The following is a 19,873-nucleotide window of genomic DNA, read 5'->3' on the forward strand; positions in this document are numbered from 1 at the left end:
GCACCCCCGCGCGTAGGTGCGGGGCGAGACGCAAGGTATGGCACACTGAATCCCGCAATGCCGCGCGTGATTTTGAATGGGCGTGACGTGTATATTTGAAAATGGAACTCGCTGTGCGTGAATTTACAAAACGCACCTACGCGCGTGAGTGCGTGAAAAACCCGCACGATGATGCAGATCTGCACTCCCGCAGGAACGCGCGTAGGTGCGTCGACACGCAAGATGCAGCGTGATGCGGGGCAGTGTGAAGATCACCTTACACTGAAAGAAATTTTCAAATCGGACCAGTAGTTCCTGAGATTAGCGCGTTCAAACAAACAATCAAACTCTTCAGCTTTATAATATTAGTATAGATGCGACTACTGAGTTTTGAGTTAAACACTGTGAAGTAAGTTGGACTTAATGAATAAATAGTTTTTTTGTTCATATTAATGGAAAAGAGCATTTCGAATATTTTTTTAGGAATAAACACAACTCAAACAATTGAATAAAATAATTATCATAATTATTTTGATTCTTCCTATTTTACATGTTACTTAACAATATAAGTGTGTATGATGTATGTAAACAATGTGCAAACTAATGTGATTTATATATGGATTGAAATAATTTCTACCAGCAGTGACCATTAATACCTATTTCATTAAATCGAAACAAAAGAAATATAAATTCCAGTGGATCAAGGGGGAATAAGGGAACATTTAATAAACTTTGTCTGCCTTTGAAATCGGCCTCCCTTAATCAAATTGTATACGCCTACGTTTTTATTAAGGTCACGAATTGTACATCCGCATTTAGATAATAATATAACATGTATAATAAAACCCAGATTGATTGGAATAGATTATATTTATTTACCTTGGTACACTATACAACACGTCCGTCCTCGATGCTGAGCCCGAGCAAATAGGCCGAGTTGACAACCGAAAAATCCCAACTGACATTTTTTCGAAAATAGCGATGGTCATCTGACCAGTGTTGACATCTCACAAAATCGATACTCGACTAAAATAATACTATGGTTCTTTAATATAATTTCGAAACCTAACACTCGACCATCCTGACGTCGTGCATGTCCCCATGCACGCAGTCGAAATAACTGCTATATATAACCTAACACTCGGCTAGCATCGAATTCGGACTCACAATTCATTGCACATTAACATCAAAATATAATTATCATCCACTCAAGGTTCTTACAAACAAACAAATAGAAATGGAAAAAAAAAGAGTGAAATTAAATAAATTGCCATCCGCTTAAACTCCTTCTCAAAACATTGAACATTAGATAACATCGTATCAAAGTAATGGAAATAGTGAGCCATCCTTCTCACAAACAATAAATAAATACATATAAAATCATAATCAGGTCACGGAAGCAGTGAGCCCTCCTTCTCACATACCGAGGTGCCTGTGTTTGTGAACCATCCTTCTCACAAACGATAAATAAAAACATATACAATCATAATCAGGACACGGAAGTAGTGAACCCTCCTTCTCACATACCGAGGTGCCTGTGTTTGTGAACCATCCTTCTCACAAACGATACATAAATACATATATAATCACAACAAGGACACGGAAGTAGTGAACCCTCCTTCTCACATACCGAGGTGCCTGTGTTTGTGACCCATCCTTCTCACAAACGATACATATATAATCACAACCAGGACACGGAAGTAGTGAACCCTCCTTCTCACATACCGAGGTGCCTGTGTTTGTGAAACATCCTTCTCTCAAACGATACATAAATACATATATAATCACAACCAGGACACGGAAGTAGTGAACCCTCCTTCTCACATACCGAGGTGCCTGTGTTTGTGAAACATCCTTCTCAAAAACGATAAATAAACACATACATATAAAATCATAACAAAACACATACATATAAAATCTTAAAATAACACAAGAAGATTATTTCACTTATAATCATAACATAACGGTATCACATATCATTGAAGTTACAAATTAGTCTTCAGTATTTTGTATTTATACAACAATAACGTAATTATCTTATACTTAATGTACATTGTATATAGATTTCAACAATTGTAAATAAAATGTTCAAAATACCCCAACGGAAATAAAATAAACAAAATCAATAAAATATCCAAAAATACCTACTAATCAAATGTATAAATTACTATATGAATTCATTTAATAATACCGTGTTTATAAATCACAAACATTTCATTCATCTATTTCCCCGTCATCAAAACTACTAGCATCATCGTTATCACTATCCTTATTGACATCTAAGGCGGCTACATGAACCCATGGCAACATGCGATCAGCAGCTACAGTGGTCTTGCGTTTATTTTTGGTACTATTCAAACCAGGTATTGCAGCCAGTCTGTAGCGGTCGTTACCTAGGACTTCTATAACACGGTAAGGTCCGACATAAGGGGGAATCAGTTTCTTGCTTTTGCCATCATTTGCAAAAGAAGTTCTTGTAATCTTTACAAGATCACCCTCTCCGTAAACACGCGCAGGGCGCCGGTTTTCGTCATGAGCGGATTTCTGTTTTTCTTGTTCTGTATCAATTCTATCCTTGACAGATTCTCTCAATAGTTCTGTGTCTAATTCTTCGTTACTTTCTCTAACTAGTTCATTAAGCATAGGTCTGATTTCTGAGTTCATTTTCAATCCGAACATGACTTCTGCCGGCGTTCTGCCCGTCGTCTTTTGGCGAGTATTATTCATTCCCCATTGTACCTTGCCTACCTTATCATCCCAATTCCTCTCATCAAAGTTTAGGTTTTGGGCGGTCAGAGAATTCAGTACTGTTCGGTTGTAACGTTCTACCTGACCGTTGGCTCTCGGGCTAGCAACCGCATTCAAAATATGTTTAATGCCTCTATCTATGCAATAACGCTTAAATGCATGGGACGTAAAGCAGGTGCCTCGATCACTAATTACACGATCGGGTATTCTAAATGTACAGAAAATATCTTCAAAAATTTTAACGGCTGTTTGTGTTTTAGTGTTTCGCACCGGTTTAACAAAAACAAATTTGGTAAAAGCGTCCACTATCACTAACAGGTAGGAATTCCCGGATTTCGAACGAACAAAGGGTCCAAGGTGGTCAACATGGAGCGTATGGAAAGGCACTTCTACTTTAGGGATGGGGTGCAGATGGCCCTCAGCAACCGTTGTTTTCTTTGAGTAGGCGCATTCGAGACATGCCTGTACATATTTCTTAATGAAACGAGACATCTTGGGGAACCAATAAGTTTTCTTAATGCGTTCTAATGTCTTTTCTACGCCAAAATGCCCAATGTCATCGTGATTCATGCGGCAAATTTGCCACCTTGCACCCTTTGGTACTACCCAGCGTAAATTATTTTTATCGCCATTCAAACATTTATACAGTCTATTGTCCTTAATCAAAAAGTTTTCTTTTATATGTTTTAAACTATCCGCGTCTATATCGTTAGTAAGTATATCCCGTGTTCGTCGGAGTTCCGAATCTCCCATCTGCAATGTATGAAGCCAGTCATCGCTACTAATTTGCATAACACATGGATATTGCTCAAACTCGTCTGTGTCACCAATCAAATTGCCCGGATTCCGCGACAGGGCATCTACATGTGCCATTTTGGTGCCAGCCCGGTACTCTACTGTACATTGAAATTCCTGTAACAGTAGCCACCAACGAGCTATACGTGGGATCATATCACGTTTTGAGAACGTTGAACGCAAGGCGCTACAGTCTGTAACTATCTTAAAGTTTTGGCCTAATAGATAAACCCGAAATTTCTTAAGAGAGCATACTACGGCCAGTGTCTCAAGTTCAAAGGCGTGGAAATTTTTCTCTTCCGGAGAAGTCTGCCTACTATAAAATGCTACAGGCCTGAAAGGGTCAGAAGCGCCTGTACGCTGAAGTAATATCCCACCTATTCCTATTCTGCTTGCGTCGGTGTGTAATTCTGTATCTGCAGCTGAATCGTAAATCGCCAGAATCGGTCTGTCGACTAGTGTACCTTTTAGTGCACTAAAAGCCTCGTCCTGGTCCTTGGACCAGACCCATTCAACATTCTTTCTAAGTAATTTATTCAAAGGGTGTGCTATGGACGCGAAATTTCTGATGAATTTTCTGAAGTACCCTACTAATCCGAGAAATTGGCGAACTGAATGTACATTAGTGGGGCATGGAAAATCTACAACAGACTGGACTTTCTTATCACCGGGTCGAACACCAGCGGTGCTTATTTCGTATCCTAAATAAACAATTTTATCCTGGAGGAATTCGCACTTCGCTAAGTTAAGGGATAAATTTGCCTTCTCTATTAGCTGCATCACTCTCTCAAACCGTTCCAAACATTCTTCCACACTTTTCCCGTAAATTAAGACGTCATCGATGTAGACCATAGCCTCGGTAAACCTAGCAGACCCTAGAACTCTATTCATCATCCGCTGAAAAACAGCGGGTGCATTTGCCAACCCGAATGGCATACGATTAAACTCATATTGGCCATCCGGGGTTACAAACGACGTAAACGATTTGGAACATTCAGAAATAGGGACCTGGTAGTATCCTGAAAAAAGGTCCAAAGTTATGAAATAACCCTGGCCAGAAAGACGAGCAATCTCGTCCTCTATAATCGGCATCGGATATCGTTCTTTGACCGTAATGGAATTTAGAAGCCTATAATCAACACACAATCTCTGTCCCCCATCCTTTTTACGTACTAATATAATAGGGCTCGCAAAATCCGAGACCGATTCCCTTATTATTCCGGACTCTAACATCTCTCCTATCATCTCTCTCACTTGTCCGCGTTCCTTATGCGCTAATCTATAGGGGCGGTAAACGACCGGACGTTTACTATTTAGTTCAATTTTCATCTCAGCTATGGTCGTGCATCCTAACTCCTTCAGGTTTGTGGCAAAACAATGTTTGTACTTAGAGAGTAAGCTCATCAACTGTCGCCGTTGTGATTCATTGACTGTATTGCCTACTTTCACTTGCCTCTCGTCAATAATACTGGGTTCGTCTACAGGCGCATTCATTGATGTGCTTAATATTTGTCTAACTATCTGGATCTTGGTAGCTCTTCCTATGGTAAGTCCCTCTCGCAATTGGCAAAACTCTGATAATGGTGTTATGTATATGTAAAATAAACTGTTTGTAACCCGATATACCCCTCCATTAACAGTAAATTGCTGATTCGGTTTCCCGATAACCTTACCCCTTATCAAAATATCTCCATTCGTAACGGTACCTACGTGAGCCTTAACTAAAGCGGGGCCATAAATGTCAACATCGAAAGGGACTACTACGGTGACAGGTTTATTATCATCGAAATCAAGTCTGGGAAATTCAAACTCATAATTGTCATTAAAGAACTTCAGTTCCAGCGCATTTTTGTAAACAATAACGTGGGGTTGTTCTGTGAACGTCTGTCCTATCAGCAAGGGTAAGTCAAGAAAACTATCATCGACTACCTGACACCTCACGCGTCCTCTCACACCATCTACACTCAACTCTACATCCACACCTCCCGAGGAGTGCACTATGTCATTACCAAATCCCCTCAAAGGCAGGGGCGGGCTATTGTATTTTAGATTTAAGGTGGCAGCTAAAGACTGAGTAAGAAGCGTGACTTCGCTACCCAAGTCTACAAAAGATTTTACCGGTAAATTATTTATTATACAATCTTTCAAGAACTTTGAATTTGGCGATGATGTTAAAATGCACATTGTTTTCTGAACGTTATCAGTCTTGTTATTGTTTCCAAGATTGATCGCGCAATTTTCGGTTTTGTGACCAACCCTACGGCATTTCGCACATTGAATCAACGGTTTGGGGCACTTCACATAGGGATGTCCTTTCTCCTTGCAGTTGAAACAAAACAGTTCATAGTGAGAATTATTATTGTTGTTATTAACTTTTGATGATCGGCTAAATGAGCTTTTATTAGTTAAAGACTCTGACGTAGAAGAATATTGACCTTTAAAATTGCCGCGATCTAAAGATTGTGAGGGATCCTTATTGCTCATAAGAAATTGTAATAGCTGGTCAGGTTGAGTACAACGTAACGCATTGGCGCTAGACTTCATTGTCTTATCGCTCAAACCATGGATAATGCATTCCACTGCACGCTTGCCTTCGATATCGCATCGGTTCAGGAGAGCCAGTTTTTCATAATAGTACACTTCAAGGGGTTCACTAAATTTGCTCTTTCTCCTAAGCATGTCTTCCAAGGATTGGCCATAATTTTGTTCAAAAGGAAACGCACTCAACAACTTGCCTTGCCACTCATCCCAACTGAATAGAATGGAGTTCAAACTTTCATACCACGTTTTGGCCAATCCTTGTAGTTTTTGCATAGCAAAGTGAATGATAGTTTTCTCATCCCATCCGTAAACAGTTGCACACTCGTTGACCTTTTTGAGCCAAATGTCTATGCGCTGACTCTTTGAAGAAGGGTCAAAATCGGGTAGGATATTTTTGTGATTAATATTACTGCCACTTGGCATTGGAGATGCCATTGTTTGCGGGTGGGATTGAGATTTCATATTACTAATTGAATTAATAAAATTCATAATATCCTTAGAAGTAAAAGTTGGACTGTCTGACCTTCTACTCCGCGGTGTGGGGCTGCGTTCACGAGGTAAACTTCGATCTCGAACACGCGACCTCTCGCCGCTCGCCGCTCGATGCTGGACATCAGAGTGACGGGTAGACTGTTGTCGCATGCTGCGCTCCCGGCTCAGTTGTCTTTCCAACACACGTAGTCTGGCACGCTGGTGATCCAACTCGGCTTCCAATTTTCGGGCGCTGTCACGTCTCTGCACGTGTTCCGGAGTGCGCACGTAACTGCGGCTGCGGTGCTCGTTGTCGTCGCGGCGCGTGCGGCTGCGACTTCTCCTACTGGACTCCACACTCCGTTCTACTTCTCCGCGGGTAGGCGTCCTCAAACACCGCCGCGGGGAGGTTTCACTTGCACGTGGCATCGTTGTTCTGGAACTTGTAAACGTAGACATGTAGCTATTCGACTTAACAAAACAAGAAACTAGCTTTTGATGATAAACTATAATAAAATAAGCGGTCGGTATTTCGAATTTATATCGGTGAGGTTAGAAAATATTCTTTTTAAGGTTATGGAAACTAGTTCACTTGCACTGTTCATAAAATAAGCGTGTTAATACAGATGAAGAAGAGAGCCTTACCCTGTGGTATGAGGCTATTTCTATCAACTTAATCTAAACAAGCAGTCACTATTTTATAAAACTATTATTAAGAAAATATTAACAGTAAGCAGGTAGATCCCACTTCTGAAATATAATAAAACCCAGATTGATTGGAATAGATTATATTTATTTACCTTGGTACACTATACAACACGTCCGTCCTCGATGCTGAGCCCGAGCAAATAGGCCGAGTTGACAACCGAAAAATCCCAACTGACATTTTTTCGAAAATAGCGATGGTCATCTGACCAGTGTTGACATCTCACAAAATCGATACTCGACTAAAATAATACTATGGTTCTTTAATATAATTTCGAAACCTAACACATGATAATTAGAGAGCATCAAATAAAATGTCATTAACATGAATCTCGTAATTAACGCTACCCACGATATTCTTATAGACAAAGAAACTACTAATGAGCTGAGTATTCGTATTGTGATTGTTTTGTTTTCTTTATATTTAGGTTGGTTCCGTGTGACACGCAATAATACAGAATATACAATAAATAATAGAGAACATTGACAGAAATAAATCGAACGCAGATGGAAATTTTCTCTGAAACTTGAGAATATTAGTTCGTATAACAACTTCACTGTCCACGATGTATCAAATATGAATGTTGGGACACTGGTTTAACTATACCTAAGTCGCAATATTTAAACAAATACAAATCGTAAAACACCTATAGTTCTACAATGAATAGGGCTTGATCAGATAAATACAGTATAGATTGCCTCATTAATACGGTGATCACCAACCACGATTGTCTATTGTTTATTAAGAATCAGGATGAGCATGCTTGTATGACCTTTATGAACCCAGAACCCAGATTTTCCGTACAGGAAGACGATAAGAACACGTTCAATATAATTTATCAATGTCCTCAAAACCTTAATAATTTCGGTCACACCTCTCAGGACTTCGAGATCTACGTGTAGTGTCCATTGGGACAGTAATCAGATACGATCAAACATAAATAAGGGTAGGATCAATGAACTCACGCAATCTACAAGACGCAGAGGGAGTCTTGATCTATATCTATAAAGAGGTCATGAAAAAATGGCAACAGCTAAAATAAATGGCTAAGGTGTCAACCTCGCGGTCAAGAGGTCGTGAGTTCGTTCCTCACGCAATGCAATGTGATGTGAAACCTCCCAAATAAAATTAGTGAAAGAAATTAAAACTATTCAGCTTGTTGGAAGGATTTAGAATCATACTTGCAATCCACATTGGTAACTTTGAAAAATATTAATACCTGGGCCGGTTCAGCTCGACCTAAGAAGAAATCTAAGACTCGCACGAGTTTTTGATTTCTAAGTAGTTCAATAAGTAGTTTTTGATTTCTAAGTAGTTGAATAAGTAATTGGCTTTAAACCTATGAGAGAAGTACAACAAAATTTTGCAAAAAAACTAAATTAATTTTTTTAGAAAAGGCATTGTAATTTTTCAGAAAGTGTTGTATTATTGGATATCTGAAACTAAAACTATATTTACGGACTGAAACACACCCATAGCTGATAATGTACAGGAAATATGGTTGATTTGCTAGCCTGCGGCTAACTTTGTTTCACAAAGTTCGGCAGTAACATTGTATTTGATACTCAGTATATAGAAAAGCTTTTGCTTGCTTTCGTTTACGATGTTACCAAGATAGAAGTTCAAAGTTGGAAAACAAAACCCACGTATCTGTTATTGTTTTAAGTTACGGGCTTGTTAAAGCAAAAATAGAGATACGTTATATTGTATGTACTTTCTAAGTATATCTTAGACACCATTGGCTGTGTTTCGGATGGCACGTTAAACTGTAGGTCCCGGCTGTCATTGAACATCCTTGGCAGTCGTTACGGGTAGTCAGAAGCCAGTAAGTCTGACACCAGTCTAACCAAGGGGTATCGGGTTGCCCGGGTAACTGGGTTGAGGAGGTCAGATAGGCAGTCGCTTCTTGTAAAGCACTGGTACTCAGCTAAATCCGGTTAGACTGGAAGCCGACCCCAACATGATTGGGAAAAAGGCTCGGAGGATGATGGGTGACTGCGTGTTACGAGCTTGATTTTTGTATGAAGCAGTAAGTTATTGTAACTTCAAAATTGTTTATTGGAATGGAATACTCGTAGGAATACCTAGTAGTCGTCGTAATACGAGTACATAGTTAGGTATATGTACTGTACATGCACATTGTCTTCGTCTATTTAAGCATAGAAGCGGTTAGTACTAAATTAGCCGCGAGTCGCCGAGTTATCAATCAAAAGTGCATGCACAATTACCCACACAAGTATGACAAATCCACTTTCATGATATAAAACATCTATAGCATTATAAATATAAATAAAATTTATTTTCCAAACCTCTAAAGTCAATAAGCTACCTCATCAGGAAATATACTCTTAGTGAAGAAAAATGTCAAGGACACGTCAACATTTTTTCATTCACGAAATCGTCTCAAAGCACCATTTTGCCGAACAAGAGATTGGAATGCTTTTGTCATTCCGTCATATTCGGAACATAAAATGCGAAATACTATAATAATCCATTTATTGTTTTTGACTATTCAACCAGCCAACATGACCATTGTCAAGATAAATAAATATCCAAAGCAACAGGTTTTGTATATAAAAATAAAAAAAACGGGAAAGCCTTCAGTGAGAATACGAAAATAAGTTATTATTGTACGTGTATCCCCAATAAAGTAATTTTATGAGTTCTGGCAGGTTGCCAAAACCATGTATAATGGAACGATAAAAGTGTGGCTTATGGCAGTTCATGGTAATGTCATCCGTGAACAGGAAACTTAGTACAAAACCGATGGATGTTGATCGCAGTACTTTCAAGGTTAGTATGTACATACATGGTTTTGTGAGAACTGTATACGAGTTGAATTTTATTGGAGGCTTTCATAAAAAACTGGCTGTGTAACTCGTGCCTTTAGGGAAATTCTTCATTACATCCTATTTTCAGATGTTTATATAAATTAGCTTCGGTGATGTTTTGTATCTCACTAAGTAAACTATATACTACTAGTAGGTACATGTTATTTTCAGAAAAAAGGTCTTTTAACCCCATTTCCAACTTGTTTAGGTGGGCAACTAGGCACCATTTAAAAACAAAAGAAAGTTTTATCTAGTTCATTATTAGAATTTAGAAAACTTCTATATTTCCACAATAGACTACTATACCTACACTAGTTTTGTTGGTGTTGGTTGGTATAAATGAGTCACTAAAACGAATCTTAAACAAAAGCCAATCGAGATAAAAAATAATGTACCTAATTATGAGGAGAAGAGAGAACTACCTTCGCAGTGTAATCGGAATAAGATAAACATATTCGTGTAAGAGGCATATAAAAGATAGGAGTATGTAAGAGTAATCTGAATTCCATTGCTTCAGGCTGAACAAGAATTTTAATAAGAAATTATGCAAAATGAGAATAGGTTCGCATACTACAATACTTCGAACGTGTTTCAAAAACTCTTTTAATAACAAAGAGACATGTGAAATAATGAAATACAAACATTATCTTACGTAACGGCTGAGTAAAGAAAACACTTTTGCTTTTAAAGCACTTTCTATGTACTTTTAATATTATAAACTTAATTAAAAACGGATAATTTATGGGGGTAACGGATAATTTATAGTATGCTTTGTAATGTCTGTCTGTCAGGCTTACACACAAAACTTCTTAAATTGGCACACAGAAAATCTAAAGTCTGCTTTGGAGCCGCTATAATGTGCCATAACCTTAAAGGTTAGCGGCACCGCAACAGCACGGCTCCACACCAGCATTTAAGTTGTCATTCAATTTAGAACATTAAATCGTGTATATTATAATATATTTCGTAATGTCAATATGAAAAAGCCAACGGCGAGCAGTCAGCGTGCTTGCCGCTTCCACACAACTCGACTCGCCGCCCGCGTGCTGCAAGCGAGCGGTCCTCATGCGTACAGCGCGCCGACGGCGTGCTAATTGCGCGCCGACTCCGAGCCGGCAGCGAAACAACGTCATTACGTCGTGTTCAATCATAACATCAATCATAATCGTCTTAAAATAATATTGAGTTTGCTGTGACAGCAAGCTTACACGTCGCGGTCGGCGCGCCGACGGCGAGCGGACAGCGCGTGGTTGCCGCGCTGGCAGCTAGCCGTAGTCTTAATTCGAGGCGACGCCGTGCTGCAGCTGTGCTGTTGCGGTGCTGCTCTATTGTGCCACAAGCTATAGGCTACTTTTACCCGGTTGTGAATAGTAAATAGTGGTTTTCCCAAGACGTGGTTGAAACTGCGAACACTCGTAAAAAGGTCTAAAAACCAGTCCTGAGTCCATCATAAATGACGATGATTTGATATCTAAAGATCTCAATGCAAAATTTAATCTGGATAGTGAACATAGCTCTCTTTGATATCTCTGGTATAGATATCTGGCTAATCTAACATGGAGCCTATGCCAGCTTTGCTTGTTTTTCATACAAGGTCGGATGTTCAGCATATCTGTTGAGCTTTATTATAGTTCGGCCATTCAGAGAATGCGTTCCTGACACGTCGCGATTGAACTGACGACGTAACTACATTCATTGATTATTGATATAATAATGTTGTTTTAATGCTCCTCAATTGTTAAAACGGTAAACAACCAGCAAAAATATTTTTATCGTAACTGCAACGCCATTGCAAAGTTACGTCGTCAGTTCAATCGCGACGTGTCAGGAACGCATTCTCTGAATGGCCGAACTATAATTCCACGAATAGAACCCATGTATGTGCTTTGAATTAATATTCCATCAAATTGTACTGTATTAGTACTGTATTTGCGTCCATGTTCAAATTGTTTCGCATTATTCAAAGCATCTTTTGTTGGTCATTTTGAGTAAAAGCTTAGCCGGATTTTTTGCTGCTAGTGTATTTTTTACTTGGGAGAAAGTATGAGTCTCTGTAGACTATTGACTGCGGTCAATAACTATCAATTGTTTAGTTTGAAGCCAAAGCCCGATCGCTGTTACCAATAAATCTAAATATCACGAATCAAACTATCGACCAACTAAAAGTTACCAGTCTTCAAAGGCTTTTCTCTGCATCAAAGGGTATTTACTTAATAGCATCTTCCCCTATTTATAGACATAGGCCACAAATTAAATAGCAAATTGGATCCCTTGTCCGTCCATTATAAAGGCCTAACCCCAGATTACTGTTTAGCGGTCAAAATTACACAGGAACGTGATTTCGCACTAATTAGCACCCAATAAACCCGTGGAAGCCTGATTTAGCCTCCATTAAATGCCCATCTGTCAATAAACATCCGTTTTCAAATAAAGAAAATGGGACTGTCTATTTGTAATGTGGAAATAATAGCGCTTACTGAATGTTTACACAATATTTGTTCTCCCTTCTTGTTTGTTTGTCTCGTAATCGCAGACAGGATAGACCATTTAGAGTAGGTACCTGAACAGTACAAACTTTTAGTCGGCCGATAATTTACTTGGGCTCCCAGGCATTATGAAGATGAATGATACCTAAGTACACACATTACAAAGATCAGGTAAAAAAATTGCCAACCGCTGCCCGGGCTACCTGTCGGCCGACTGTTTATTTTGCAGTGTGTGGGTACTCTTAATGTGAATCACGTGTGGCATTGGAGTTTTATAGCTGGCAGTTAATAACTTGAGAAAACTTTTGATCTGCTAGCTCTAGCAAAACAGTAAAAGATTGCGTGCAGAGATTCCACAAACCCATAAAGACATGCACTTGTCTTATTCGCAAACAAATGTGAGAAAAAAATTGGTTTAATCTTGCCATAATAAAATTACTAACAGCAAACACATTGCTTTAGAAGAAACAAAGAAAAAACTTTTTTAAATCCTCATAAAAGCTTTTTTAAAATGCCTATAAAGATGCACACCCTTGACCACGGTCAAAACGCCTAAAACATCAGGTATATAAAAATATCCTACCTTACATAGTATAATGTTTATGTCTCGATTGCTTAAAAACACATAATCAATTCCCAGATCACGAAGATAAATGTCCCACTACAGAAAGCAAGTAATAAATTCAACGTCATCTTACTTTATTTGAAAGGCATAGATCTTCAAAGATTCAATCGGGATCAACCACACATTAATCATCAAAGTGTTTACCGGGTTTGAATCGTATGACGTAACGTTACCGGATCCGGGCCGGACGAGAATCGGACATTGCGGTGAGTTCACCGGTTTCTATATAAAATTGTAAAACACGGAAATTGCTTAGAGAGTTCTATTTTAGTATTTTTTTTTTTTCAAAATCAAAAGTCATTTATTCAAAGTAGGCTGAAAATCAGCACTTTTCGAACGTCAATACAAAAGACAGCCCCCAAAACGCCCGCCCTTCACCACTTCCTATGTGTTTTTGCTGGGAAGAAGAAGTGGTGGAACAAACTCCCCAGCAACACAATTCTGTCTGTATGGTTTGAAGAACCGTATACAAATATTTAAATATCACTATACAACATTGTGTACATAAATTTGTATATAAAATCAATTCAAATAGTTAATCATGTTGGCTAGTACACACCTTACCCATACCTATTACTCAAGCAGTTACAAAATAAATCTATTAAAAAAGAGTGAAAAATATAAAAAAATATAAAGCCTCCATTCAGTGAAGATAGATATAGTTTAGGGTGCACCCACCGACATGTCAAAGAGTTTTTATGAAAAAATAAAATAACAACATAAACAATGAAAACGGTGAACTAGGACTACCGTTCAAACCAAAATCATATACATTAGGTATATTATGGGTGTACAAATATGTAGTCAGCAAGACGACCTGGTACCACAAGCGGCACCCGTTCACGAGCATAACGCGAGGATCAGCCATCGCCCCCCTCGCACATTTTGAGGGAGGGAGGCAACCCGACCACCGACGCTACCGCAAGCAATACCGTCAAAGGGAGCATGACGACTTGCAGCTACACTACAAGAAAACAGTTAATACTAATAGATTCGCAGTCGCTAGTAGACCATTTACAAAATTAAGGAACAACTCATCGTAAAAACAGAACGATGATGGTAATTAGTCAGTATACATAAAATAAAAAAATGTCACGTATAAAATAATATAAATCACATCAACTCATAATGATAACTTTTGAAGCTGTCCAGTGTTTAACATGAGGACCAACTATTTTTATCGTTTATGTAGTCATTAACTGTATAATAAGCTTTCTTCGACAGGATAGATTTGATCTGAACTTTAAATTTATCAAAAGGCAATTCTAACAACGACTGAGGAAGTTTATTATAAAATCGAATACCAAGCCCCATAAATGTTCTATGTACCTTGTGAAGCCTGTGAATGGGTACGCACAGTTTATGCTTGTTCCTAGTGTTGATACTGTGGACATCACTTTTCTTGGTGTAGTGATGAATATTCTGCCTAATGTATATGTTAGCAAGGATGAATTGCGATGCCACAGTAAGGATACCTATTTCTTTAAAAAGTTCCCTTAAGGAATGCTTGCTACCTAACTTATATATTGCACGAACAGCTCGTTTCTGTAATACGAAAATGTTTTCTATATCTGCAGCTTTGCCCCACAGTAGAATACCGTAGGACATAACGCAATGAAAATAACTAAAATAGACTAGTCGAGCTGTGTCTACGTCAGTGAATTGTCTTACTTTTCTGACGGCGTAGGCAGCAGAACTAAGTCTACCCGCGAGGCTAGATATATGTGAGCCCCACTGTAGCTTTGCATCAACTGTTATTCCCAGAAACACTGTTGACTTCACAGTTTCAAGAACTTCATTATTTAGGATAATCTTAGGTCCTAAGTGTTTTACATTAGGCAAGGTGAACTTAACACATTTGGTTCTTTTAGCATTAAGAACTAAATTATTTGCTGTAAACCAGTGCGTAACTAAGGAGAGTGCATTGTTCACGTCATCAAATTGCTGTTTATTCCTATCAACTTTGAAAATGAGAGATGTATCATCTGCAAATAATACTACATCACATATATTTTTCAAATGGAATGGTAAATCATTTATATACACTAAGAATAAGAAAGGACCTAGAATAGAACCCTGCGGCACGCCTAATTGAACTGGTAGGCCTGAAGATTTGACGCCGTTGATGTCTACGCATTGCAATCTATGATTTAAATATGATTCTATGACGTTTAAAGCTCCGTTTTGAACGCCGTAATAACGTAACTTGCGTAAAAGTGTGTCATGTTGAACGCAATCAAATGCTTTGGAGAGGTCGCAAAAGACTCCAATTGCGTTTTGAGAGTTTTCCCATGCATTAAAAATATGTTTTAAAAGAGCAACACCAGCATCAGTAGTCGAACGACCTCTAGTAAAGCCATATTGTTCGCTATGGAGGAGGCAATTTACATTAAAATAACTGAGCAACTGCTTGAGTATTAACTTTTCAAATATTTTACTAAACGCAGGTAGAATTGAAATTGGTCTAAAGTTACCAATATCCGACTTGGTTCCTGATTTAAACAAGGGAACGACTTTACTTTGTTTCATGAGGTCGGGAAATACACCCGCATCAACGCATTTATTGAATGTAACAGCTAGATAGGGAGCAACAATGTCAATGATATTACTTAAAAGTTTAGTGGAAATACCCCAGTAATCACCGGTGTTTTTTGACTTAAGAGTTTTGAAGACATTGATGACGTCATGCGGCGTTACATGCTTAAACTTGAACAAGAAGTCACACTTGGGTACACTACTACGCAAAAGCTTCTCAGCATCAGTCGAAGAAGAATTTAAGGAGCGAGTTGTAGCTATGGGTATATCGGCAAAGAACTCGTTAAAGGCTTTTGCTACGTCGTCCGCATGACTAACACGTTTGTTATCGACTAAGATTTCAAACTTCTTTTCATGACTGACCGATTTACCAGTTTCGTTATTTATTATTTTCCATGTAGTTTTAACTTTATTATTAGACTTTTTAATAGTGTCGCTTATGAATTTAGATTTTGCCATATTACAAACCTTTTTGAATAATTTAGAATATTGCTTAACATAACTAACAAACGCATCATCAAATTGATACGTTTTTATTTCATATAGCTCATACAGCCTCGCTCTACTTTTATAAATACCTGTCGTGTATTTATGAGTAGAACAAATATCCTATGTGATATTTTTACAACGTGACATCCTTTTGTTGATACAAAAATAATTACTTACAGATATATTTAACTTTGATCTTCGTGCCGTTAACCTGTTGACATCTTTATCATTGTCTATTTTAACAGCGGATGAAATAAAAATAGATTAATGATGTTTTTCTGTTAGCCTTAACTGTACAAATTGTATCATGCGCGAAACCTGAAAATAGTTTTTTATTTTTAGAATACAACATAATGTTTATTTGTTCAATTGAATTAGAAAACGTTTGGAGTGTCTATTACAAGTTGTGAATGGAGAAGTTAGAAAACATAAGCTGAATAAATAAAATAAAGGAAACCAGAAACTATCCCTAGTCAGTGCTAGAAACATGGTAATGCTGTACTTGAATATTTTAATACAAATTGTTACATTACACGTTTGAATGCCGCACTCTGCAAACTTTTAGTCGGCCGATAGTTTTTTTGAGCTCATAGATCAGTATGTAGATGAATTAAGCATTACAAAGATCGGGTATTTGGACGGTACGGTATCAAACCGACTGAAAACTTAAGATTAGAATGAAGATTTTGATTAAAAAAAGTAAAAGTCGTGGGGTCCGAATGCGCACACCCTATTTAAAGATCTGTCTAGGCGGCTGGTTGACGCTTCTCGTGACCAAAAGGCTGGCTATTACCTCGGACAAAGGATCACCATGGCCATCCAACAAGGTAATGCTGCCAGCCTCTTGGGTACGCTCCCAGTTGACAGCGATGGGGATGAATTTTTTGACGCCTTTTAGATATAGTGTATATATATATATGTATTTTTAAATTGTTTTACTAGGATAGTTTTTTTTGTGTTGTAAATATCTATGTATATAACTATGTAAATAAAGTTTCCCTACTTAAAAAAAGTTGCATACCACCAGAGGCGCAATTCTGCAAATTTAATAATGTGTCAATTGGATATAAATTGAAGCTCTAGCAGTTTTAATCTTAGCTGGAATTCTGCTACTAACATAAGACCAATCGTTTTTCAATGACATTCCATTGATTTGCCACTAGCCTGCTATTAGTCTATAGGGTAGTTTACTCTACAATCCTCTTGCAATCGTCAAGCATATGGTTCAATCGTAATTGAATCGTGATTGAATCTGAGTTGGATATCAATCGTATGTCGCTTAAGTCAAATTTGCAGATTTAGCCCCAGGGCAACCGTCGCGTCGGCCCATTGTTTAGTCTACCGCATGCGGGAATATGCTTTCACAGGAATACTTACCAAGTTTAGCAGATATACATTGGTAATCGTCCTCATTCTTCTATTGCTGGCTAAAGTGGCTATCACAAGGCAGTTCCCTGATATTGACAGCATAAATATCAGTATATAAGGGGGTAGTATGAATCGCCATTCGTACGCGTTGCTTGCAACTTTGGCCGCAACAACGCTTGTGTTACGAACAGCGACGAATGTTGATATCGTCGAAGTTTCTTTCATTCGGAGTAGTGATGAGTTTAGTATTGTGCTTAGCTCCTCCATGTTGTTTACCTGGAAAGAAATAATATGATTATTAAAGGCTATTTTCTAGAACAAGATTTTTAAGGCTTATTGCGATGTGGTCTATTAAAGATTTATTACAATGTGTTCGAAAAATATAATGATTGATAGAAAAGTTTGGCAATGGTAGAACATTAAGATTTGGATTATAAAGAGTCTTTTTTTTGAAAAAATCCTCTATTTGAACGTATTGTGGGTTTATTTAAATAACTATTCACTTTTTTAACAATGTAGGTGTCGGGATTGAGTATGTTACACATTAAAGCGTCTTTTTATTTTCGTTTATTTTACCTTTAAATCCAATTGATAATAGACTTTAAGCTTACATGTACCAAGTACAATAGAGGGCTTACAGTAAATAAACATATATTATGGCCTTACTACAAAAACTTAAACGTCTGTTTTACATTTGTCTAAAAAAATTGTGGCTGGCTGCAAAATGAACTATATATATGTCAACGTCATAATCTGACATTTTTTTAGTCAAGTCTTAAACTGACGTTTAAAAGTTTTTGTGGTAAGACGAATAAGAACTACATAACATAGAAGAAACGATTGAACTAATCAACACTTAATAAAATGATCCTACCTTCACAACTTTATCAATTCTGTTTCTTACACTTGATATTTATCAAAACTACTATAAAATACCTAAAAATATCCTACTATCAAGTACAACATCAATTATTCAATGTCCCAAAACTTAATTAACATAATTCACCATACACGACTGCACTAGCAGTAAACAATAAACAAGAATCTGAATCTCACAAAACATTCTTTCATTCTTATTCATTCTTATTCTTTATTGCACACTTAACAATACATATTAAAAAATAATAAAGACAGTTTATGTACAATGGCGAGCTTAACCCAGAATTGGGTTCTCTTACAGCCAACATTTTCAGAAATTTTCAGAAACTTTTGATTGTCTTAATATAACGCGTAGTTAACTCAATGTAAAGTTTGATCATTTATATCAGAAAGTAGACGAATGTTTCATACTTTATCTTGGAGTACCTACAGACTGCCGACTTTATAGTCGGCCAACATTTCATCGGGCGCTTGATAAATACGGAGATGTATGTGAAGACATAACAACGATCAGAGTGCTTAGTGCGAGTTTTCGTGAATTTTTTTACGGACTCACATGAGAGCGCGTATACTAAGATTTGTATGGAACAAAAACAGCTCCACCTAGTGTCAAAAATTGGAACCTGTTTTTGTTCCATACAAACAGTGTTGCCAACAGTTGTAGAAGCTTACCACCAGAGTCAACTTTTAAAACCACCAGAAAACCACTAACAAAAATTTATCCCACACTTAAAATCACCAAATTCACCACTAAAAAAATATTGTTTATATTTTATTGTAACCTAAAACAATTTAATCATCCAAAGATGTAACTCGGCAACGATAGAAAATTAAAACAGACAAAGCATTACATCTGTTTAGCAATTCATCCGACCCGATCCGAATCCTTCACAAATTATAATCGGCGTAGTAGTTTCACAAATTGTTTAGTTACGCATTTGACCAATGAATGAGTACTTAATATAATTATATAGTAGTCGTTCACCTTTTTGTTTTGTAGATGCTTTTTTGACATTCCGTGAGACTTCAAATCTCCATAGTAACTCCTTAAAGTTGTACCACAAAACTTACATTTCGCTACTTGACCCGCAGTACTTTCAACATTTCGCCACTAAATAGGGGACTTAAACCACCAGTATTAGTGGAAAATCCACTAAGTTGGCAACACTGCATACAAATCTTAGTATACGCGCTCTCATGTGAGTCCGTAAAAAAATTCACGAAAACTCGCACTAAGCACTCAGAGTGCTGATTCCGAGTTTTGACAGCTTTCGCAACTCGATACGTAATTATAAGTCTATTGAAATAAAGAGTCGTATGCTACGTCACATTATTTAGATATTACTTCTTCTTTCTATTGCATAATTTTAATTGGAGAAACTGATTTCAAAACAACAAAAAACTATTTTAACCTGATATT

At 37.6% G+C, this 19,873-nt stretch overlaps 1 protein-coding gene across 1 annotated transcript in view; it reads right to left on the reverse strand.

The window, feature by feature from the left end:
* LOC124632518 (gastrin/cholecystokinin type B receptor-like) overlaps window positions 1-17,841 on the reverse strand; it is a 130,835-nt gene extending 112,994 nt beyond the window's left edge. Inside the window, exon 1 of the mRNA XM_047167376.1 lies at window positions 17,584-17,841. Coding sequence (XP_047023332.1) covers window positions 17,584-17,841 — 258 coding nt within the window. The remainder of the gene's footprint in view (window positions 1-17,583) is intronic.
* Window positions 17,842-19,873: the final 2,032 nt, after the last annotated feature.

Source organism: Helicoverpa zea, chromosome 8, assembly GCF_022581195.2.
Source record: "Helicoverpa zea isolate HzStark_Cry1AcR chromosome 8, ilHelZeax1.1, whole genome shotgun sequence".
Taxonomy (NCBI): Eukaryota; Metazoa; Arthropoda; class Insecta; order Lepidoptera; family Noctuidae; genus Helicoverpa; species Helicoverpa zea.